The following is a 24,545-nucleotide window of genomic DNA, read 5'->3' on the forward strand; positions in this document are numbered from 1 at the left end:
CGAGCGATTGACACCTGACGTGTGACGTTTGATCGTCATGTACAGAAGGAGACTTTGAAGCTAGAGCTCAGGGGCCTCGAGAGCTCGACAGGGGGCGTTGCAGCTCAACCTTTCGAGAAGCTCCAATCCGCGCGTGTCGCCCGCGCTGCTGAATTACTCTGTTAATGTCAGTGGTCCGTCACGTGACCGCTCGTTACATTCCGTTAGACCGTTGAGCGGACGACCGCGAGTGCGTGTGTATTTCTCTACGACCACATTAATACGGGGCTGTAGGACTCGTCAGGTACGGAGGGGGGACATAGTGTGAGGGACACTGTACTCGAGCACTGGAGGACTCGCACGTGCGCCCTCCAGTTAAGCCGGGCGTTAATAATTGACTGTGTAGGGGCCCCTCCCTCGAAGAGCGAACTGCCATTGGAGCGCAGCTGTCAAGCCCAGACCGGCGGTACAGAGGCGCCGCGGCTCGTTCCCGATCCGATCGGTCAGCGCGCGGAGACACGTGTGCGCGCTTCTCCTAGACCGCACAGGTATGTACACTAGAGTGCGGACAGAAGGATATGAAGACTAGGGTATGGACACTAGAGACTAGAGTGTGGACAGTACGGTATGGACAAGGTGTATGGACAGAGTAGGGTAAGAAGACGGTGTATGGATACTGGGTATCATGGGTTGGACAGTAGGATATGGGCACCTGCTCTTTGAGTACAAATCTAGAAACCAGCAACGCAAAAACTCGTCACCTATCGAGGGGACAAAATATTAGCAGTGCAATTCGATACAAATATTGCTGAGACACATCAGATTTGCTTGGATTGGACAGTTTGAGGACACACCCCCCCCGTGCTGTTCTAATCATGACATACTGTTTCTAAGCGCAGCTCTCCTAGCAGATCTGATGTGCTATAACTGCTCTAAAAGACACAAAGGTCCGTAACTGTACGTGGCGCGTGTCCTCTGTCTGTCCTCGTGTGTCCAGCTGACATGTCCCGCAGGGTTTCCTTCCCAGAAATGATCCGCCGGAAGAGGGACGGCGAGCGGCTCACGGCCCAGGATCTCCGAGCCTTTGTGGGAGCCGTGAGGGACAGGAGCATCCAGGAGAGCCAGACGGGTTCGAGTCCGGAACCGTATCCCCTCCGTCCCCGCCGCTCCGTCCACGAGAGCCGAGACACTGCCGCACCGGCTCCTCGACTTACGAACCGAAGCGCGCGCCGCAGGCGCTCTGTTGCTCGAAAGGCGTGGTGGGCGGGGCTCCTCGATAACTCCGCCCTTCCGATCTGGTCGGGTCTGTTCCGTTCTGGTCCGTTCTGGTCCGTGTGGTCGCTGCAGGTGTGATGAGCGCCGGGAAAACGGCCATTTGGACGAAGGGACTGAAGATGGAGAGTCGTGTCTCTCTATCTGCACGTTCGCCCTCAGTTTACTGTGTTTTACTGCCGTGACAAGTAGTATACTGTGTGTAGTGCCGAAGGGCTGATGAACAATTTATGATCAGTATTCTGTAACTTATCATGGAAAGAAGCAACAAATACCTACACTGATTTATTAACTGAAGTTGAAGAAATTGATACTTTCTTAACAGCAATAATAAATGATCTAACGAGCTGTGTCTCTTTCTCTCTTTGTCTTGTCTCTGTTTCTTTGTCTTTCTCTTTCTCCCTGTCTTTGTATTTATGTGTCTCTGTCTGCCTTTCTCTCTGTGTCTGTCTTTTTCTCTCTGTCTCTTTCTGTCTTTGTCTCTGTCTGTGCCTCTCTGTGTCTCTCGCTCTCTGTCCCTCTGTCTTGCTACCAGGGTGGTGGAAAACACAACGCAGCCCTTGGTATTTGTGAACACTGTCTATTGGCAGTTCCGATCAATGTTTGACGGGGCATTCCGATTGGTACGAAAAAATAGTTTGTATCAGCGAAAAGTTTGTTTCTCAAAAGTTCGTAAGTCGGGGACTCGCTGCGTTGGAAAGGTTTTGGTTCCATATTTACACTGTTTTCACGCAAACAGACCATTTAGAGACGTTTTTGTCATTTTTTTTAACCCAGCTTAATGACATTAAGTGACACAAGATGTGGGACAAAGCGTCCACCCTGTTTTGGCCGAGGGCCACAATCCTAATGGCGAACAGGTCCCAGGGGCCGCACATGTAAAATCTCAGAAATGGACACACTGAGTCTCAAATGTCCACACTGAAAAATTATTTTTACCTATTTTATTTAGACACTTTTGAACACACAGTGTCCTTCTATAAGTGTATTGTCATATTTTTTACAGAATTTACAGTATTTCTCCCAGGTATGGTATGCTGTATAGCAATTTTGCAGTATAGATGGACCACACGTTGGACAGTACCGATGTACAATTTATCTTTAAAGCTCCTTACAAACATGCCACGTACAGAAACTGGTGGCACAGGGTCAACGGTGGTGCCCACAGTGCCTGAGCCGCACATTCAGACATAGGTTTGAATCCGGCTCAGCCTCTTCAGGGTTTGCATACTATCCCATTTTGCAGTGCAAAGAAGAAGGTGGTAAAAACTGTTCCGTACCCTCCCTTATCATGAAAATCTCACCAGTGGTGAATTTTTCCCAGCGACCCTCTCTCTGCCCCGCTGAGAGGGTGAGTCGCTCTGTCTGACAACAGGGGCTATGCTGATGGCCATGTGGCTCAAGGGCATGGTGGCCGAGGAGACGAGCATTCTGACCCGAGAGATGATGTTCTCTGGGGAGATCTTGGACTGGCCGGAGGAGTGGACGGACCTGGTGGTGGACAAGCACTCCACCGGGGGGGTTGGGGACAAGGTCAGCCTTCCCCTGGCGCCGGCACTGGCCGCCTGCGGCTGCAAGGTGAGTGTAGAACACAGTACGGGCACAGCGACGGCTGAACCACGGTAATTTTGTTTAAGGATCTCAACCTTGTGCAGAGGGGGTATGGACAATGGGGACAGACTTGTGGACAGAGGGGCCGTTGGGAACAGTTTCAATATGAGGCACTGGCTCCTGCTCTTAGGGACATACTGTAACTGGGACCAAAATTAATTTTGTTCATATTTTCATACTTTCTTACTGCGCGTAGGTTACTCACACACACAATTTTCAGGAAACAGATGACTGTTGCTTTACTGCGTTTACTCGCCTTTGTCACCTTAGTCACAAAGTCTTCGCTGTCTTTCTCCCTCCTCCTCGTCACGTCTTCACCGTGATTTAAAAAAAAAAAACAGTACTTTTTCAACGGTGGACAATTTGCATTTCTCACTTGGTTTCATTAACTCCGCTTGTCCTGGTCAGGGTCACAGTGGTCCAGAGCCTATCCCAGAGTCACTTTGCACAAGGATGAGAGGGTAACCCTTGGACGGGATGCCAGTCCATCGCAGTGCAGCCACACAAACACACACACATACACATACACGTACACGCACACACGTGCGCACACACCAGGCAGCATCTCCAATTCGCTTGAACTGCATGTTAGATTCAAGTGAAGGTGCCACCCGCTGCGCCACTGTGCTGCCCCAAAATTACATGCTGACCAAAGATATACCTTTCGTGGTAAGATTTTAACATTTTTGCTCATCCTCAAAATTTATTCCACTTCTGCCAAAGTTGGGCTCCTGCTCAGCTGTGCAAACTGTCCAAAAAGTGTTTGCCTTTCGGAACAAGTGCTGCTCAGTCATGGAAGCACTGAGCTTATTACTGTGTGCCTTCCGCCAGGTCCCCATGATTAGTGGGAGGGGCCTGGCCCACACAGGGGGAACCCTGGACAAAATGGAGTCCATTCCGGGGTTCAGCGTCCATCAATCTCCTCAACAGGTAAGCGGCAATGCTGCGTCAACAGCGGCGACACACCGTGCGAGTGTGTAACGCAGTCGTTCACCTGTCAGCGTGTCGTCCTATGTGCAGGTGAAGCGCATTCTGCAGGATGTTGGCTGTTGCATTGTGGGTCAGACTGAGAGCCTGGTGCCCGCCGATAAAGTCCTGTACGCCCTGAGAGACGCCACGTCCACCGTGGACAGCGTGCCCCTCATCACAGGTGGGGGTGGGCGGGTGATTTGGCTTTCCTTCTCATGAAGTGGAGAGGTGTGGAACCCCAAGTCTGCAGGTCTGAGTACTCAACAGTCCTACTGTTGAACCTTCAACTAGCACACAGTGCTGCGAGACTGTTGACGTTAAATGTGATGAGATCGTTCAGTCAGTCTTGGTTGTACGTGACTGGAGAAGCGGTGACGCCGGTGTCGTTCCCGTGTCATTTCCGTGCCGTGGAAGATAGTAAAATGTGTAACATGGGTGTGAAAGAGTAATTACCCGCTTACTTTAATTAACCTAGTTGCGGGGGCATGGCATGCAGGGGTGTGGCCACACCCACCTCCAGGATTGTCACATGTGCTGATGCTATTCATAGGGACAGCAGGAGGATGGGTGAGACCACACTGTAGGGCTAGAGAGTATGTTATGTTTTGTTTTGTTTTGTTTTGTTTTGTTTTGGAGGGAGGGCACGGTGGCACAGTGGGTTTGACCAGGTCCTGCTCTCTGGCTGGTCTGGGGTTCGAGTCCTACTTGGGGTGCCTTGTGATGGACTGGCGTCCCGTCCTGGGTGTGTCTCCCCGCCTTACGCCCTGTGTTGCCGGGTTAGGCTCCGGTTTGGTGCAACCCCGCTCGGGACAAGCGGTTTCAGCCTGTGTGTTTTGTTTAGCCATTTTTGAATAAAAAGCATCCCCTACCTCTCACACGATGTCACTCGTGAACCAGGTGCATAGAGCAATGCAGTCAGGCCTGATTTGGACCTCCAATCTCCAGTGAAATGTACTCTAACAAACCCTTACCAGGGTAATAAGGATTCATGGGCCACATCACGAGTTATCAAGAGCAGACAAAAAGCCTGATTTGGCTTGAAATTTAGTGTGAGAAAGCTGCAAAAAGAGTGAAACGGGCATCTAGCTGCTCTCGACAGTGTAAATCCCAGGCTGAGCTGCTAGGAAACAATGTTGTATTGTGTGTGGCACCGCGGTACGTATCGCGGCCACTATGGATGTGCAGTGTCGTGTTGACGTGTCATAGGTTCCATCATCTCCAAGAAAGGCGCCGAGAGCCTGTCGGCGCTCGTCCTGGATGTGAAATTCGGGAAGGCGGCTTTGTACAAGGACACCGAGAGCGCCAGGGTTCTGGCCCACTCGCTGGTAAAGCCGACGTTGCCCTCCAAAGCTGCCGCCGCCCTCTCACCGTGTCTCCGGCGTGCCCTCACTGACTCCGCCCCCCGCAGGTGGAAACCGGCAGCAGCCTGGGTATCTGCACAGGTGCCGTGCTCAGCAGGATGGACAGTCCCATCGGCCGCTGTGTGGGACACTCCCTCGAGGTGATGGAAGCCCTGGAGTTCCTGAAGGGCCGGGGGCCCCGTGACCTGCAGGAGCTCGTCGTGTGTCTGGGTGAGGAGGTCCAGGGTCTGAGGTCCAGGGTCCTGCCATTAGAGGAGAGACGCTCACAGCTCTACGCACACACAGTCGCTGCCCGCTCGCCGTCGGGGTTAGGGATCGAGATCCTGAAGGTAACAGATCCCGTCCACTCTCCGCTCAGTTGGCTTTACACACCCTGTCCTGTGAGCTCCAATGACTGGTACCGCGGTTGGGAAATAGCGACGTTGTCATTTTAGAATAAACTTATGGAAGCAGTACAATACACATTAAAATTAATTTGAAAAAAGCCTAAAATGTGAGTGGCATGCAAGTATGTGAGTGACCATGCCTACTTCCTGCACCATTGGCCCCAGCTGCAGCAGCCACTGTGTGTAAAGATATGACGGAGGAGTGGACACGCCGTGAGGCTCGAACATGAAGTGTAGTCATTTCTTACCTTCATCCACAACATCATGTGTCGCAGGTCAGACACGGTACGCTGTACAATACATTAAATGACAGAACATACGTGTACGTATTTATTAAATAATATCTAAATATTTTTTAGAAGAACGCAAAGCCTGACCTCCTTCACAGTGAGGTACACCTTGTATTGTGTGTTTTAGGTTAGCAGGGGTCTAAGGGCAGTGGGTGCTGAAGTGGCTAAAGCCTTTGGACCCAGAAGTTGTAGGTGTAAATCCCACCACCTGCTGTGGTACCCCTGAGCAAGGTACCTGCAAGAAGGTCATGCAGTAAAGATTACCCAGCTGTATACAGTAAATGGGTAAATCACTGTAAGTCACTTCAGAGAAAAGTGTGATCCTGATCAATAAAATATAAATGTCTGTTAATAAATATTGATATTTATTCGTCTCACCAAGGGGGGTGCGGTGGCGCAGTGGGTTGGACCACAGTCCTGCTTTCCAGTGGGTCTGGGGTTCGAATCCTGCTTGGGGTGCCTTGCGGCGGACTGGCGTCCCGTCCTGGGTGTGTCCCCTCCCCCTCCGGCCTTACGCCCTGTGTTGCCGGGTAGGCTCCGGTTCCCCGTGACCCCCCTATGGGACAAGCGGTTCTGAAAATGTGTGTGTGTGTGTGTGTGTGTGTGTGTGTGTGTATTCGTCTCACCCCTGTGAGCTATGAAAACAGTGAGTTATTGGTTCATTTCCCAGATTCAGTAAACGTGAGTTTTAACACCAACGTTCTTCTGAGAGAGAGACTGACCCTAAGCCTAAGTGAACATGATACGAAAATCGCACACGGGTAAAAGTGCACTGTCCATTGGCATTAGCCGTCACTGACGGTGCCGCAGTATAGCGGCAGTTTACCAGTGATGCCGTGCGACAGGTTTGTCAGGTGAAGGACACGACCTGTGCGGTGAACGTGCGTATTGATCCTCCGAGCAGGAAGGTGTGGGAAATACGCGAGTGGAGGTAAACAAGGTAAGAGACTAGTGTGTCCCCCACAGGCGCTTGCCTGCTGAAGATGTGCGGCAAGGTGGACACACTGGTGCAGGGGAAGCAGGAGATCGCCGGCGCCCTAGAGAGTGGAGCGGCGCTGCGGAGGTTCGAGGCCATGCTGCAGGCTCAGGGAGTGTCCCCAGAGGTGGCCGGGGCCCTGTGCTCTGCCCATGCTGACTACTTCAGGCTCTTGGGGCTCGCCGACTGCAGAGCCGAGCTACGTGTGGAGGAAGACGGTATTTAACCTCCCTGCGCTCCCATTCAATAGTCCAGCTGGTGGAGATGCTCCTCTCTACTGGCTGACTGCATTACAGTGCCTCATCCTAGAAGGATAACAGGTCTAAAATAAAATTTCACCTTTTTCTGCTGAAAACAATTACAGTTGTCAGAGACAGTAGGTGGCATAGCGGTTACGGCCACCATTATGGGACTCTAAGGACCTGGGTTTGAGTCCCTTCCCTGCTCTAGTACCCTTGAGAAAGGTACTTCCTCTAAAGTGCTCTGGTAAAATTACCCAGGTGTATAAATAGGTAGATAACTGTAGGTAGCTTAAGATTGTAAGTCACTTTGGAGGAAAGCAACAGGTAACTGATGAAATGTAAATATGATGAAAGGATACCCTGTGGTGGAGCGGTGTCCCCTCCAGGGTGCTCCTAGCTTTGCATTGCACCCTCATCTTCCAGGGTATGTTCTACAAGGAAGGGAAGAGAGGAAGGGTGAGGAAAGGATGGGTTAAGGATGGATGGGTTAGGGGTAGGGGTGGATGAGTTTGGGTTAGGGTTTAGGATGGAAGGGTTAGAGTTAAGGATGGATTGGTTAGGGTTAGAGATGGATGGATTAGGGTTAAGGATGGATGGGTTAGGGTTCAGGATGGATGGTTTAGGATTAGGGTTACGGTTAAGGATGGATGGGTTAGAGCTGGGGATCGATGGGTTAGTACTGATTACAAGTCTGAGTAAACGGGAGTGTGTGAATAGTGTAAGAAGAGGAAAGAACATTCTTAGTTATACGTCACTGTTGGTTGTTCAGCAAGAGGGTGAAGAGAGATTGCTACCATGTTCCTCACTCTGTGTCCCTCCTACATCCTCTGCACTCTGCTAGATGCCGCACCGCTGTTATAACTGCAAGGACCAAGTGGAAATACCCAGCTGTGACTGATCTTTAATGTCTCGTCATTTTGACAGTAACAGTTTATCTTGTCATGTGCAGGACGATACAGTAACACACAGATTAACCAGGTGAGATCAGTCAGGTGTGTTCTCACTAGAGTATCTTACCTCCACTCGGGCTGTCGCCACAGGCACGGTTTTGGAGTTCAACGGCATGGTCCTCGCTGAGGTTCTGCACAAGTTAGGGGCGGGACGTACCAAGGCTGGAGACCCCATCAATCACCTTGTGGGAGCAGAATTATTGGTCAGCTTGGGCCAGCAGGTGAAGAAAGGTGAGATCCACCCGAGTCTCCTGAGAATAAAACCACTCTAAGAAACTGAAGCTACTGCCATTTTCCGTAATGCCATGGTAATGATGGCACCAAGTGGTTTCTCCACCGTCCCAACATCCCTCTTCCTTAGGTGACCCCTGGGTCAGAATCCACTGTGACGCAGCCACCTTCACCATGGAACACCGAACCTCTCTGCAGGGGGCACTGGTCATTGGGGCTCCTGATGATTTCCAGGAGACACCTCTGGTGTTTGAATTCATCCCCCCAGAGCTGAGCGACTAAAGTAAAGGTGCAGCTCTTGGCCCAGTGTGTTCTTGCAGCTCTCCGCAGTTCACATCTGTGCGCCACTCTTGCAGAGCCACACACATTGCCTGGTAACGGCTGCAGTCTGCTTAGCAAAGTGTGAATTCTAAACTACACACTAAAACTACACTATGACTGAGATGTAATATATTCACAAATTATATTTACTGAAAATGTGTGTGGTTACAGTTGTGACCCGTTAATATATACTTAAAGTACTGTATTTGTTAGTAGGCAAATAAACATGGTTCTCCAAGCTGTTGGGCATTGTACTCAACATTGAGAATTCATCAATTAATTTTTAACATTTTTATCACATTCAATATAGATCATTTGACTGGATATAAACAGGTGAAAGAGGCAGCACTGTGCAGATTGCCTGCGTGTACATTTAATTATACTGTATTTTATATACTGCTCATACCACATTATAAAGATGGAAGAGTATTAGTAAAAGCTCGCTGACCAATGAAACCATTATAAAGGACATGCCTACTTTTAGCAATAAGTTAAAGTTGAAAATTGTATTATTATTATTATTATTATTACCACCACCAATGTGGTGTGTGTGTGTGTGTGTGTGTGTGTGTGTGTGTGTGTGTGTGTGTGGTTGGAAAAGGAATTTTAAAGCCTTTTTAATAGCACAGTTGACTGTTCCACTATTAATTTGCGAAGTCCTGCAGTTAAACCCTGGTGGCAAAGGAGCTGCTTGAATGTTACTCATTTTTAGAAATATCCATAATAAATGTGTAAAGTATATTAAATATATTTTTGAAAATATAGTACATTCATCATTTGGAAAACTCTGGAAATAAAGAAGATTCCGTTGAAAAATTGTGTTTCCAACGCCACACTTGTCATTATTTCAGCCATGCGTTTCCAAGCACTGTGTGTAATTGTACTTGGGAATGTTTGACGGCCTGCCATCCACATGCTGTGTCCGCACCTGCCGTGAGTCTGTGGACTGGAGCTGCATGTTGTTTACCTTCAGTTCTCAGAGTCATTTGGCAAACAAAAGGTTTCCCAGGTCTTGAACTCCCCAACAGACAAATATGTGCACCTGTGAAGTATTATCCATGGAGGGTAAGATGGGGAATTATCTAAAACTGCTCTATGTATCTTTATCTACAGTGTATATCTATATCTATATACCTATAACAGTGTATCTATATCTACATATCTGTCTGGCTATATATACTATATCTATATATCTATAGAGCTATATCTGTACATAACTATATATACTCTATATATCTATATCTGTGTATTTATTGATAATGTATGTGATCAGTCGTATTGATCATGTATGTGATTAGTTGTATTGATAATGTATATAGTCAGTTACAGATACTGCACCTGGAGGCGTGAGGTATTTAAAAGGACAACATACCTCATACCGATGACAAACTTGTACTAAAACTTTGCTGCAGTGCACGCACGCACACACAGCGTTCTGATGATGGTAAAACTTTCGTTTGGAACAAGAACATTATAGATTACATTGAACTGTTTATTCAACTGCAGTTCCATGGAAATGGTGAAAAAGCTACGATGTAGAAAGAAGAACATTAAAACATTTCCAGGAAGGGACAGAAAAGCTCAAAGTTCAGGACACGTGACCATTACCAGTGAGCTGAACCCACAGCTGTAGCTCCACACAACATGAGTCTTCAGCTTATACGTTGTGCAGTGAGCCATTCATGGTTAAAAAAAAAAAAACGATAATGCAGCAGGGACTACCTGAAATAAGGAATAATGGAAAAATATTTCAATGTGGACTAAGTGTCACTCATTTTACTTGTCTGGTACGGAACATTACGATAAATCTTTACCACAGATTTATACAGCCATACAGTGAGACAAGGCCACAAGAAGCAACATATCTGTGAAACAACGATTGGGGGGGTCCATACAGCATGGGACCCTCTCTATCATGAAGTTAAAAATGAACTACAGAGGGAAAGGTGGTAACTCAACTCAGTGTATTTGATACATTCTCTGGATTAACAGCAGCTCAGCATAAAGTGAACATAGTAAGTAACCTGAGTCGAGCTCCACAACTGTGTTTTTACACTGCTGACTCGTCATAATAACTGAGCTACAGACACGGCTGGAATTCTGGATATGAGTTTTACACCCCCACCCCCTATAGCCACTGCTCCTCAACTGTGCTCCGCTCTGAGCTTCGATCTTCTGCTGGCCTTGTCCACGGCTCTCATGAGCAGGTCCTGCCGCATCTCCCTCACTTTATGCTTCAGGAGGCTCCTTAGCGAGCAGCATCTCATCATCTCCTCATGTGGACACTGCAGGAGGGGAACAAACGCGCATGTTTTGTGCTCTTCGGCCACGCAGAGCTCTAAGAAACTTGCTGAGCATCTCCTTGGCCCTCGGGGCTTGTGCCGTACTCTGTCTTCTCTTACCCTGGTCAGGGCACGGAGCAGCCGAAGCAGCACGGCGTCCTCCAGCGACGGACACAACGTGGTCACCTGGCTGACGCAGCCCAGTAGGCGGCTGATGGTCTCGTGCTGCTCCTGCACCGTGGGAGACACACACATTCAGCATTGTGTCACCATGGACACACCCTTCTGTGTTGCCTCTCTCCTTTAACCTGCTAATTGTAATGCTTAGAGCTGCTGCCTTTGGACTCTGAGGTTCAGGTTTGAATCCCATCTTCTGCTGTAGTAGCTGTAGTAGCCTTGAGCAAGTATTTACGCTAAATTGCTCCTTTAAAACAACAATGATGAAAAATAAATAAACTAGAAATACATATAATGGCGGTGGCGCAGTGGGTTGGACCACAGTCCTGCTCTCCAGTGGGTCTGGGGTTTGAGTCCCGCTTGGGGTACCTTGTGACGGCTGTGTGTGTGTGTGTGTGTGTGTGTGTGTGTGTGTGTGTGTGTGTGTGTGTGTGTGTGTGTGTGTGTGTGTGTAATGGAAACTACTGTAAATGTTATATGAGGGCAGCTGATGGTATAGTGGATAGAGGTGCTGCCTTTGGATCCAAAGGTTGCAGGTTTGGATCCCACCTCTAGCTGTAGCCCTAAATTTCTTCAGTAAAAATTACCCTGCCAGATAACTAGGGGTGTCACGGTGGCATAACAAGTAGCGCTGCTTTCTCACAGTGCCTGGGTGGTGTGAGAGGACATGGGTTTGATCCCCGCTCAGTCTGTGTGGAGTTTGTGTGTTCTCTCCATGTCTGTGTGGGTTTCCTCTGGGTGCTCTGGTTTCCTTTCACAATCCAAAGACATGCTGTTCAGATTCCCTCATAGTGTGTAAGTGACAAAGAGAGAGTGTGTTCTACTGATGTATGGATGAGTGACCCATTGTAAGTATATCTAGCAGTGTAAGTCACCTTGGTGAATAAGGTGTGTGGGTGTGTGTGGGCTGGTAATACTACATAGTAAATGTAACTGGGTAACAACACTGTAAATCACTTTGTAGAGAAGTGTTGGCTAATTGAATGATGTGTAGTGAAGAGGTCCCATCACCATAAGGCACACGATGGGTTCAGACCACAGGCCTAATGCAGGATGCGAGTGTTGGGTCTTGAGCCCCATCACCTTGCGCAGTGCACTGAGGCTGTTAGCTCCCTGTGTGCTGGAGCTCAGCAGGTCCACATCCGCTGCGGACAGAACAGGCTCCTGCGGACACAAAAAACACCGCATTTCAGCCACAGAGGTGGTCGCCTCATCATTCCCAATGACTTTAAAAAAAAAAAAAATAATAGTAGAACATTGGTGCCAAGCTCACTCTCAGCTTTTCCAGCCATGTCCATAGCAGGCAGCTGAGGACTCCGGGATTGGACTCCATCGCCAGTGTTGCCCAGCCGCACTCGTTTCCATTGAGCTCCTCCTGGACAGGGGAGCACAGGAACTACAGGATGAGAACCCGCTCAGAGGGATATGAAAATGGCCCCCGTGACCCCCTGCTCACCTGCAGTGCTGCCGCCCTCTGGAGGGTGTCCTCACCCAGGGGGTCCTGCTCCGCCATCGCTCTGGCAACAGCCTGCGACACCGAAACCAGATTGGAGCAGCGTTGCTCCTTGCGAAGCTGCCAACATGCAACGGGGTACCAGGAGTCACGTACACCTGAGGAGCTCATTTTTTGTTACCATGTCAAACTTAAATATTGTCTGTAGATAATGGGAACAGCCATCAGCCCAATCAGCCAGTTTCCCATTTCATACCTCTATGCTGGAAGTGAATTTGACAGCTGCCTGCTCCCTTTTAGTTGTGCACTTTGTCCTTCTGGGGCAGCTGCCACTGCCTTTGGTTTGGAGACCTGGGCTCTGTTTGTTTGCATGGTTGTTGCAACGGTCCTTTCTGGCAGCATTCCCATCAGAGGATGCAGGTACTTGCTTCTGTGCCTTTGCATCCTGCGTTGTGCTGAGAGTTGTGCCCCACTCTGGCACTGGAGGGTACTGCACAATCTGCATATCCTGGAACAATTTAATTTATTCATTCTGCTGAATCTTTCCAGGAAATCAACCCAGAGTGGTCATTTGGTCATTTTCAGAACCGCTTGTCCCAGACGGGGTCACGGGGAACCAGAGCCTACCCGGTAACACAAGGCATAAGGCCAGAAGGGGAAGAGGACACACCCAGGACAGGATGCCAGTCCGCCGCAAGGCACCCCAAGCAGGATTCGAACCCCAGACCCACTGGAGAGCAGGACTGTGGTCCAACCCACTGCGCCACCGCACCCCCACCAACTTAGAGTGTTAAGTTTCAATTATTTACCCATTTATACAGCTGGGTATTTCTTTACTGCATCAGTTCACAGTAAGTACCTTGCTAAGGGTTCTAGAGCAGGAGTTAGGATTTGTACCTGGATTCTTTGAGTCCAAAGATTGCAGCTCCAACCATTCAATACTTGCTGCACATATTGCCATAATTTCGTCCTCAGGTGACACAAAGTGATGGAATCCAGACCCGCAATTACAAGGCATCTGATTATGAGGGGGACTGTGGGAAATCCTACTGATGCGTGACGCTGATGACGACAGGTAAGAACATGTGCGGCTACTTACCTCCAGCAGGGCGATCTTGCTGAGGTCCGAATCGCTGTAACTCCTCTTGTTGAGAAGCACCTCCCTCTTTCGCTCCAGGAAGCCTTCCGGCTCGTCCCAGGAGGACACCGAGCTGGCAGAGTTTTTCTGTGCTCCAGGGTCTCTGAGGATGGGCAGGAGCTTCTTCACCACCAAGGTGTCCCTCACCACCTTGGTGAGATCCAGCACTGCCGCCCTCCTCTGCAGCTCCACCCACCCAGCCTGGCTGAAGATGTGTCCCCAGGCCAGCGCCGCCAGCCTCCCACACAGGAAGTCCACCACCTTGGGGACGCTCCTCAGGCAACGCGCCTCCTCACCGTGTAGCAGGAGCGCCTGGCGGCGCAGATGCTGCTGCAAGCTGAAGGGGGCGCCGTGCCGGTGGCCCAGGTTGGGGTACAGGACGAGCTGCGTGGCCAGGAGGCGTGCAAAGTTGAAGACCATGTTGATCTGGGCGCGCGTCTGTATGGAGCGCGGCCGCTTGATGCGCACGTAGTGGACGGCCTCACTGGGACTGAGGCGCAGCTCGTAGATGAGGTAACACGCAATGAGCACACCTGTGCGCAACATGGGTACAGCAGGGAATATGTGTTATCATTCTCATTAATGCCCTAACCGCTTGTGGAATCATGCAGCAGCCTGAGGGGTTTTGCGGGCACAGCACTGCAGCGGGTACCTCTCCTGGCCTGTATTATTGCCTGTGGGATCGACCCCGATCAGCCTGTGTGGGGCTTGCCCATTCTCCCCGTGTTTGTGTGGGTTTCCTCCTACGGTCCAGTGGTGTATGTTCTGAGCAGAGTGGTGACTCTCAGTAGTCTGCAGTGTGCGTGTGTGTTACCCTTGAACGAGGCAATTACTCCAAAATTGCTCTAGTAAGAAACTGTAGTTGTGGGTCTGGATTCCATCACTTTGTGTCACCTGTGGACAAAATTATGACAATATGTGCAGCACGTATTGAGTGGCGGGAGCTGCAGTCTTTGAACTTAAAGAACCCAGGTTCGAAACCCACCTCCTGCTGTAGCACCCTTAGCAAGGTACTTACCGTGAAGTGAAGCAGTAAAGAAATACCCAGCTGTATAAATGGGTAAATACTGTAACTGTAGGTACCTTAACACTGTATGTCGCTTTGGACAAAAGGATCAGATAAATGAATACATGTCATGAAATGTAAATGTTACACTGCTGTGGTGCACACATGGGTAAATGCCTGCAGGAAATGTACTGTAGTGTATCTAACACTAAGTTACCAGTCACTGTGTGTCACCTTGGAGAAAAGGTGCAGAAGTAGCAGAGGACACACCTGTTCTTCCCAGTCCAGCGTGGCAGTGCACGGCCACTTTGCCCTCCTTGGCGGAGAATGAGAGCACCTTCACGCCGTCCAGCACGCTGCTCAGGGACGACACCCCGAAATCCGGCATTCCAAAGTTGTAGAAGAAAACTGAGCAGAGTAAATTGAGAGTCGACAGCATGGTGTCAGTGATGGGAGCGCAGTGTTTATTCCTGGGGGCGGGGGGTGAGGGGGATGCCATCGCCACACTTACTGTTGTTCTCCATGAACACCTGGGGGGAGTAGGAGAAGCCGCTGTCCGGCTCCAGCGGGGGTCCGCAGTGGGCGTGCTCCCCGGGAAGCTGCATGTTGATGATGGATTTGATGCTGAGCCTGAGGGAAGTGTGGGGTCATGGAACACGTGAGACGTTTCAGGCCAACGTCAGTTCTGCATCTTCAGCAATACTATGAGTCCAGATCCAGCTTGTTTCCCGAAGGGTTTGGTCTAATACACAAGAGCACGACGGACACATAGCATGTTCTTTACCTCCTCATATGGAGTTGAAAACCCCACATGCAGAGACTGATTTTTTTCCTGAAGAAGTTTAAGGTACCACAGCTGGGACTTGAACCAGCAACATTACGGCGACAGGTCCACACCCTGCACCCTTCACCACCACTTGCCTGCACACTAAGCTTCATCTCACATTTATCCTGCTCCCTGAGTTTGGTAGGAACTGCAGATTAGTAATGATGACAGAGCTGTTAATGTTGTACAGCCAGGTATTTCAAACAAACAAGTAGAGTGAGCATTTAAGGTAAAGAATTTGAAAATTACCATGTTTCTGAATATCATAACTGACCAAAGACATAACATCAGTCATACAAAAGTCTAAATAGCGTCACAAAAAATTTATGCGGTAATTATTTTGTTAAATCAACAACAACAAAAAAAACCCACCTGAATGCGGTAATTAATCTTAAGCACTAATTTTGAATTTATAACAATAATAATAATTTTATGATGAGTCAAAGTCAAATGTATTTTTATGCAACCAACAAAACTAATGTAATATTCAGTACCACAGAAAAATAACTGCGCTGAGCACCTTCTTTCCTGACAACTCATTTTGAATGACATTTTCTATTTCTGACAACATAATTTGCATATATTAGCATGGAGTGGGGAACTCACTTCTGGAACTGATCTATGATACTGTATCTTTTGATGAGCCACGTCGACGGCCGGGCCATAGCCACGATGTCATCGGTCACCCTGATGGCGACAAATCCAGAGCTTCATTATGTGACACGACAACAAGAAGTCATTTCTCTGGGCTGCAGCAGCAGCCCTTATTTTTGAGCTATAAACCCAAAGCATATTGGTCACAAGTCCATCCTAAATCCTCAGCAGTACTGCTCTTTTCTGTGTTTAGACAAGAGTTCTTACCAGGTGGAGAAGATCCCTTTTATGGCCTGTTGGCTGGGTCTCCAACATGCCGGGTCCTCGTAGCGGCAGTCCCTTCCTCCGCAGGCCAGCAGGCAGATGACTTTGTGGGGGATGGCCTTGACCAGGTTCTCCCGAGCCTGGGAGTAGGAGGGCAGGGGCACTGGCACGGGCAAGGTCATAGCAACGGGGTTGGAAGTGGAGTGGATGGGAGAAAGCGGAGGGTCTTTTCGGATCTTTTACAAGTTGATGCTATTCGCACAAGTGGTTGATAAATTCAGGCTCATAATGTGATTAAAGTCCATTCGATGAAACCGGGGCAAACATCCACACACTGCAGTGCACCTAGAAGCTGAAACATTCAGTGAAAGAAGGCAAAGGTGTGTCATAAAGCTGTGTGAGGCATAAGGAATGTGCAATTGTATTGTTATAATCAAAAAAAAAAAAAACATCAAAGATGTGCCAAGCTGGGAATAAGCAAAACAAGAGGTCATAATTAAATAATAGGCTTCTTTCTCATTTATTCATTTACATGAATAAAGTGATATATAATGACAGAAAATGAGAAGACTTACCTGTTTTATTAGATATGTCATATTTTATGTTCATGGGGCATAAAATAGAGCAGAGATGAGAAGAAAACTGCCGGGCTGTTGTGCTGTGTCTCTAGCTGTCTTTCTTGACCCAGTTGCACTGACTGAGCCTCATTATGTTCTTAGCCCATTGGAGTGCAGGGATCCACATGTGATAATGAGCTTTACTAAATAACTGGACGTCACTGCACGCTTCTATCCATGCTGTGAAACACTCAGAAGCCCATTGTACGAGCAGAAAAACTGCACATCTCCATTAAGTAGGTTAAAAATACACTTTGCTTGGTTTATTAATTATTATTTGGTGTTTTCGACAGGGGGGGTGTGGTGGCACAGTGGGTTGGACCGGGTCCTGCTCTCCGATGGGTCTGGGGCTCAAGTCCCGCTTGGGGTGCCTTGCAATGGACTGGCATCCCATCCTGGGTTTGTCCCCTCCCCCTCCAGCCTTACTCCCTGTGTTGCTGGGTTAGGCTCCGGCTGCCCGTGAGTCCAAATGGGACAAGCGGTTCAGATGGTGTGTGTGTGTGTGTTTTTGAAAAGCAGTTTGTGTTGTGATTGGACCACATTGACCACTGCATCCCTATTAGGCCAGATTTGCCCACAGTGACCACTGTGTCCCTTTTAGGCCCTATTTGACCACAGTGACCACACACGCACGCACGCACGCACATTTTCAGAACCGCTTGTCCAATACAGGCTCGCGGGGATCCGGAGCCTAACCCAGCAACACAGGGAGTAAGGCTGGAGGGGAAGGGGACACACCTACGACGGGACACTAGTCCATCGCAAGGCACCCCAAGCGGGACTTGAACCCCAGACCCATCGGAGAGCAGGACCCGGTTCAACCCACTGTGCCACCACACCCCCCAACCACAGTGACCATTGTGCCCCTATTAGACTATTAGACCACAGTGAGGGTGTCTGACCAGCAGGGGGCAGCAGAGTCACGTGCGCGCCATCAAATTGGAAAATACTGCCGTGCGTCTGAGAAAATGAGAATGAGTTTTATTGGCTAAATGACGGTACGTTTGTAAAATTACATTAAATTGAAGGACGAAACCCAGTTTAATCTTAACTGTCAGTTTCTGATAATTACGTTACCCAACACCAAATGTGTTTTCTTTCGTAACTTAATGGGAAAAGCTGCAGCAGAATGCCACCTCACTCAGCGCTAACGTTATGCGGCGTAAACGACTTTGTAAGCTTTTTTATTTTTTTTTCAGGCAAATTCTTGGGCTTCAGCTGTCCCTCATGCTTCAGTTAAAGAAATGTTTTATGCTCTTAAGACTTAAACCTTACAATTAAGTTCAGAAAATAAAACAAATTAATTATCAATCAGGGGAATAACGTAACGATACCGAAACGCAACTCACAAGTTTTTTAAAAAAGCTTACAATTATTGGACGCTAAAATCATACTAATTAAGGAATTGGTGTTACCATGACATAGAGTGAAATGTTTTCTTTAGTCTGAATTAACTCTTATTAAAAATAAGACATTCATCGGCATAAAGTTCTCAATACAAGTGAATACGCGCATGACCAGCTCCAGGAACTGACCAATCAGAGCTAAGGCTCTTAATACGGACTTGATTGACGGCCGGATTATGCAATGAGCTTGAGGTGAGGTGGACACATCCGGTCACATGACACAAATCATATGATAGTTCCTGCGGAAGTGGGAAACAGAAGTTGGCGTTTTGTTTTGTAAGGACTGAACATGGTAAGCGTGTCATTTATTATTTGTTGTCGTATGGTAGCTAACAAAACACACAAGTGAAAGGGTGGTCGCACGTTTCGTGTAAGGAAAGCAGTTGGTTTACTGTGTTTGGGCCGAATGAGCATTGACGTGTCTCACGGGCTCTCTGCTTTCTTCCAGACCACAGCTCTCACTCAGGGGCTCGAGAGAATTCCGGACCAGGTCGGATACCTGGTCATCAGTGAGGAAGGAGTCTTAGCGGTGAGTATGGCCGCAATGTGCACCCCCCCGGTGGCGATCAAGACGGCGCTGAAGCCTGGGTCTCCGTTTCTCCGCAGTCTGCAGGAGAGCTGGAGAACGACGAGCACACGGCCGCCGTGATCATGCAGATGGTGCAGACGGCCTGCAAGTTCCGGCTGCACGGCTGCGCAGAGCCGCCCTTCAAACGCATGTCAGGTGGGCTCCCTCTGCTCTTGATCCCGTTACTCTCCCTGACCCGATACAGTAAGAACGCGCTGATGGTGTATAAGCAGGTGAATCGTTTTAAATTAAAGTTGACCACTGACTGTACGATCCTTAGCAGAGAGGTGTCAGATAAATAGTGGTAAAGGTGGAGTGTGTGAGAGACGCTTTGGCAGTTGCCCATAAGCCTCTTGTTCCTGCAGTACCCGAGTGATGGGACCTAACTCTCCCTTCAGACTAATTTTTCTTTTTTTTTGTTGGGGGGGGGGGGGTGACAGTTACTCCAGTATTTCATTTGTCTTGTATGCTGGATGTTCTTGGTTCGAATCCTCCTCCTTTGTAGTGACCTCAAGGTTTTTTTCCTGAGTTGTTACTGTAAGAACAGCCTGCTTTATAAATGGTTGTGTGCAGATCATTGTGAAGTTGATTTTTAAACATTCAGTTGTAAGTAGCCTTGGAAAAAGGTGTCAGTTATGTGAGGAGTAATGATGAAAATAATAGTAATAACATGGCTTTCTCTGATTCCTTTTGCAGTGATGTTTGATGACCACGTCTATGCAGTAACAGTGTCTGGGCAGAAAGTCTTTGTTGTTAAGCGGCACAACACTCAGCGGGAGCCCATGCAGGTGTAGAACAACATGGAGACGACTGAGGCTGCGGACTGCTCCTGGGCGTCTGTGTGTGTGTGTGTGTGTGTGTGTGTGTGTGTGTGTGTGTGAGAGGTTTAACACTGGTGTGTCAAACCCATTTTCTGGAGGGCACTTGGTCCTGGGTCACACACTTCATTTTCCTGAATGGATTGGTAAAGATGGCCCTTTTCCACTCATGCTCATGTATTTCTCCCAGGCTATACCATTGAATTACAATGTTTGAATAACTGCATTGTTGAGATGTAACTTATTTTATGTAGTAGAATAATAAAGGGCAAAACATTTGAAGAAAATAAAGCTTTTTGTATCATACCTTGATCACCATAAGATACTGTGGGGGGGGAGTAGAGTACCACACTTGTTCTGTGATAGGATTACGTGCACCTCTCTGCAGCAACTGAGAGTATAGCCTAGGAATGGTGGACTGTCCACTGTTTTCAGTATAAGTACAGTTACAGCATGTGTTTGAGGTGAAGAAAGCTCTGGTACACTTAGGTAGCTGCTGAGGACAAACAGCACCAATACAGATGCCCAGTTTGCCCAGAGGAAATGATCTGTGTCCAACTCTTCAGCCTGTTAATCAGAGTCCTCTGAGTCAAGGGTTCCCTTGGACATAAGCAGTTGTAGCTTTGGTTGCAGTAGTTGGGAAATAAGATTCTACAGATGGGCTTGGGTGAAAGATGGGTTAAGGTGTCCAGGCTAAGAATAACAGGGACATTTGACTGCAGGCTAAATAACACAAAATGTTTTCTGTTGGGCAAAAAAAAAAGCACATTTACTGTTTTCTCAGCTCTATACCGTCATCTGTAGTACACATTTCTCCAAAGGTGATTGTTTCAAAATTCTATCCTCGTTTTGTTTCTGTTTCTTAGTTGGATTGGGTCTTTGTGTACAGCCGTTAATAAATACACATGGGGTATAACATCTTGTCCTGTATATCTTGAATGGGGGATTTTGCATCATTTTATAGCTGTTAGTACAATGTCCACAAGAGTTTTCAGTGATTTTATTTCAAGAACTAAAGTGTTAAACACCCAATGTAGTACAGTTGTGACTTTTGAGTGGTGAAATTTTATTTTGTGATTAGTGAAAATTAGTTCATAGGTAACAAGTAAATGCCCAGGAATGAGTAAATATTTGCAGTTGGAAAATGATTACAATCAGTTTAACAACAGGTTTACAAAACAAGATATTTTATAAGTTCTCACTCAGGCACGCACATACGCTTTTTATTTCTAAGACAAACAGCTGTGACCAGTACCGAGGACAATGTCTGCTGTAAATATGACTTTTTATAAATTGATATCTTGTTTACTGTATGAATCATGTAAGAAACAAGTAGATTGAGCTATTACTAATAACACTAGATATGCATGTTTTATTTCAAATTTTTTGAAAAAATATTTTTCCCCCTCCCAGTTTTGCTTCCTGATTTCCTTAGTTACAATGTAGTTCCAACTTTGGTAGGAAATAGTGTTTGCAGATGTTATGTAATGCTGCAAATATTGTTGCATTTCTTGTACTAGAACTTTTTCACGGTTATTCCTTAACCATCCTGCACTCAAATTTGCTAAATATAAGAAAGAATAAAACAGCAAGAGCAAAGTATATAATCTGTAAATAAAGATTACTAAACTGTCCCACAGCTGTTTGTTGGTTCTAAAATAGATCAGTTAGATCCATCACAAAGTATTCAAAGATGGAAAATAATTGGATCATTTTTGTTTTGGTTCCTGATGTGATCTTTTAGTTTCTTTTTTGCTCAAAAGTAATGGAAACTTTACTGGTTTGCGCTGTTTAAGAAGTTTTCCTTGTAGATGTTGATTATGGCCTCAGCACCTGGTGTTGGACTATTAATGAAAGATTGGAGCATTTCACACACACCGTTAGCCAGTGATACTCGGTCAAACTGCAGCATCTGCTCTTTCTGTGGATGGAAGGCCACACACACATGGTCCCACACATAAAACTTGGAGTTTTGTACAAGTTTAGCTCTGAATTAATTTTGATTTGGGTTTCTCACTCATTGCCTCTGGATGCCATAACATGGTCCCCTCTCCAAAAGCATTTTTACCATCTTTGAAAATGGGGTAAGAATCAAAGTGGTTTGTTGAAGGACTGTGCACAACCACAGATTTCTTGAGCTCTTCTTTGTAAAGAAGTTTCGTACACTTGTAGAACTGGCTCTTTTCCTTCCCAGAACAGCTCAAGGCTTCCTTTAAGCCAAGGGTAAATTGAAGTTCTCGTAGCGAGAGCACTCCAAGAAGGCAGAATTTTTCAAGAACAGGCTCACTCCCCTCCAGTTGGGTCATGCAACTGAAGGCATCTGTTCTCTGCAGAGCTCATCTCTTCTTATCAACAACAAGGCTCCACCAGGAGAAAGACTGATGATCTCCACATTTACAACCTTCAGAAAGATTCACTCAAGGCCTTTCAATCAGTTAAAAACTGGACTTTGGAAATGTTGCATACTACATGTGATGGATATGGGGGGAATGCAGCCTAATTCTCTTTTTTGAAGGTACTGGTTTAAATCTGTATTTTATGACTTGAGGCCTTCTATTATTTCATGTATGGTTGAATGCCTGCCCTTAGTGTAGATTTCTTGATTCTTTGTTTTTACAAATTTGCTGCATTTTAGGGGATGTCTTTTTCTTCCTTTTGATTTTAAGTGTTTTTATTTTCCGAGGCGAAGGAAAAAGAAACGTTGAGGGAAATGCGCTGGGGTTCACAACAGACTGAGGACCAGAGCGCACAGTCCTCCTCTGCCCAGTATCCTGCTTGCCAAATCCCAATTGTCCAGTCACTCGAGAACAAGATGGATCATGATCTCCGAGCTAGGGTAAGATTTCAGCGAGATATGAGACTGTGTAACATCCTCTGTTTCACCGACACACGGTTGACCCCCTCGGTTCCGGACGTAGCTATAACACCGTCCGTCAACTTTTCTGTTTCTCGGATGGACAGGACAGCAGCGGCTCGTAAAACTAGAGGTGGTGTTTACTTATGGTTAACATTACAACAATGTGGTAGGGACTTAAGCTAATCTCAGACAGGTCATGCCGAACTTTTACCAACACTCCTGGTCTCCTGTCCAACCAGCGGGGGAAAACACACTGGACCATTGCTATTCACAATTCAGAAATGGATACAAAACCAACTCACTGCCGGCTTTTGGTAAATCGGACTATGCCGCCACCTTCCTCATAGCGGAATATAAACAAAGGCTTGTACAGGAAGCCCCAGAGAGGCGGGTAGTGAAGCGCTGGTCTGCTCAGTCAGAAACTGCGTTACAGGATGCGCTCGACAACGTGGACTGGGACGTGTTCCGGTCTAGCTCCGTTGACGTCAGTGAGCTTGCGGATGTAGCCGTCAGCTTCGTCAGTACGTTAGTCGAGGAAGTAACACCCACCTTTACAATGAAAACTTTCTCCAACCAGAAAGCGTGGGTGGATAAAACCAACCAAGCAGCGGTGAATGCGCGCACAGCTGCATATAATGTGGGGCTCATGTCGGGAGATATGAGCGATTATAAAGCAGCGTGTTACACCCTCCGATGAGCAGTGGTGCCGCAGCGGGCTTGGGCGGTCCCAAGAGTTTGAGTTCCGAAGCGTTCGAGTTCTGAGGCTCCACTGTAGTTGTCATATACTGAACTGTGTTTTGGAAACTATGCTGCAATCTATACATGTCTAAGTTCTTGGAAAAAATGTGAACTTTTTTAATATTCTAGTTATACCACAGGGACGTGCTGCCTCAGCGGGCCTGGCTGGGTTCGAAGAGTTCGAGTTCCGAGGCTCCACTGTAGTTGTCATATACTGAACTGTGTATTATAAATATGCTGCAAAGTATACACTTCGAAGTTCTTGGAAAAAATGTGAACTTTTTTTTTAATATTCTAGTTATACCACGGGAACGTGGTGCCTCTGCGGGCTTGGCCGAGTCCGATGAGTTTGAGTTTCGAAGTGTTTGAGCTCTGAAGCGTTCGAATTCCGAGGCTCCACTGTAGTTGTCATATACTGAACTACCTATTGGAAACTAAGCTGCAATGTATACACGTTTAAGTTCTTGGAAAAATATTCTAGTTTTAGCACAAGGGCGTGGTGCCTCAGCGGGCTGGGGCGGGTTCGAAGTTTTTGAATCCGAAGCATTCCAATTCCAAAGCTCTACTGTAGTTGTCATATACTGAACTGTGTATTGGAAACTATGCTGCAATGTATTCATGTTTAAGTTCTTGGAAAAATGTGAACTTCTTTGTAATATTCTAGTTGTAGCATGGGGGCGTGGTGCCTCAGCGGGCTTGGCCGGGTTCGAAGAATTCGAGTTCCGAGGCTCCACTGTAGTTGTGATATACTGTACTGTGTATTATAAACTATGCTGCAATGTATACATGTTTAAGTTCGTGGAAAAAATGTGAACTTTTCTTAAAAAATCTGTTTATAGCACATGGGGGGGGCACAATGGCGCAGTGGGTTGGACCGGATCCTGCTCTCCACTGGGTCTGCGGTTCGAGTCCTGCTTGGGGTGCCTTGTGATGGACTGGTGTCCCGTCCTGGGTGTGTCCCCTCCCCCTCCAGCCTTACACTCTGTGTTTCCGGGTTAGGCTCCGTCTCCCCAGGACCCCATATGGGACGAGCGCTTCAGACAATGTATGTGTGTTTTGCAGCAGTGGGCTGAATACCCTTCCTTGATTTCAGTGAAACAGTTTTGTGTTTAGGAGAGAGTACTTTGTTATCAGAGGTATGACATTTCAGAGCACAATGATTTACATTTATTCGCTTAGCGGATGCTTTTCTCCAAAGCGACTTACAACAAAC

General features: G+C 47.4%; 3 protein-coding genes across 4 annotated transcripts; 2 read left to right on the forward strand and 1 right to left on the reverse strand.

The window, feature by feature from the left end:
• Positions 1 to 454: 454 nt before the first annotated feature.
• tymp (thymidine phosphorylase) lies at positions 455 to 9,106 on the forward strand. Of its 2 annotated transcripts, none has more exons than XM_018730443.1 (10): positions 455 to 527; positions 977 to 1,108; positions 2,627 to 2,829; positions 3,694 to 3,792; positions 3,883 to 4,012; positions 5,038 to 5,156; positions 5,240 to 5,402; positions 6,835 to 7,062; positions 8,127 to 8,267; positions 8,398 to 9,106. In XM_018730443.1, exons 2-10 carry the CDS (start codon positions 982 to 984, stop codon positions 8,547 to 8,549), a joined length of 1,362 nt encoding a protein of 453 aa, XP_018585959.1. In that variant the 5' UTR covers positions 455 to 527; positions 977 to 981; the 3' UTR covers positions 8,550 to 9,106. The 2 variants fall into 2 exon arrangements, with proteins under 2 accessions (XP_018585959.1, XP_018585960.1); XM_018730444.1 differs by having other exon boundaries at positions 1,007 to 1,108.
• A 1,199-nt stretch (positions 9,107 to 10,305) lies between these two features.
• On the reverse strand, positions 10,306 to 17,188 carry LOC108921139 (protein tyrosine phosphatase domain-containing protein 1). Its single transcript, XM_018730453.1, has 12 exons — positions 16,904 to 17,188; positions 16,332 to 16,680; positions 16,077 to 16,157; positions 15,156 to 15,274; positions 14,915 to 15,052; positions 13,600 to 14,171; positions 12,757 to 13,008; positions 12,504 to 12,620; positions 12,321 to 12,422; positions 12,131 to 12,211; positions 10,991 to 11,101; positions 10,306 to 10,873 (listed from the first exon to the last, which is right to left on the reverse strand). Exons 2-12 carry the CDS (start codon positions 16,508 to 16,510, stop codon positions 10,733 to 10,735), a joined length of 1,893 nt encoding a protein of 630 aa, XP_018585969.1. The 5' UTR covers positions 16,511 to 16,680; positions 16,904 to 17,188; the 3' UTR covers positions 10,306 to 10,732.
• Positions 17,189 to 18,563: 1,375 nt separating this feature from the next.
• Positions 18,564 to 20,642, forward strand: lamtor4 (late endosomal/lysosomal adaptor, MAPK and MTOR activator 4). Its single transcript, XM_018730452.2, has 4 exons — positions 18,564 to 18,643; positions 18,800 to 18,880; positions 18,958 to 19,075; positions 19,616 to 20,642. The coding sequence occupies exons 1-4, from the start codon at positions 18,641 to 18,643 to the stop codon at positions 19,711 to 19,713; spliced, it is 300 nt and encodes a 99-aa protein (XP_018585968.1). The 5' UTR covers positions 18,564 to 18,640; the 3' UTR covers positions 19,714 to 20,642.
• The last annotated feature ends 3,903 nt before the right edge of the window (positions 20,643 to 24,545 follow it).

Source organism: Scleropages formosus, chromosome 5 (assembly GCF_900964775.1).
Source record: "Scleropages formosus chromosome 5, fSclFor1.1, whole genome shotgun sequence".
Lineage (NCBI taxonomy): Eukaryota > Metazoa > Chordata > Actinopteri > Osteoglossiformes > Osteoglossidae > Scleropages > Scleropages formosus.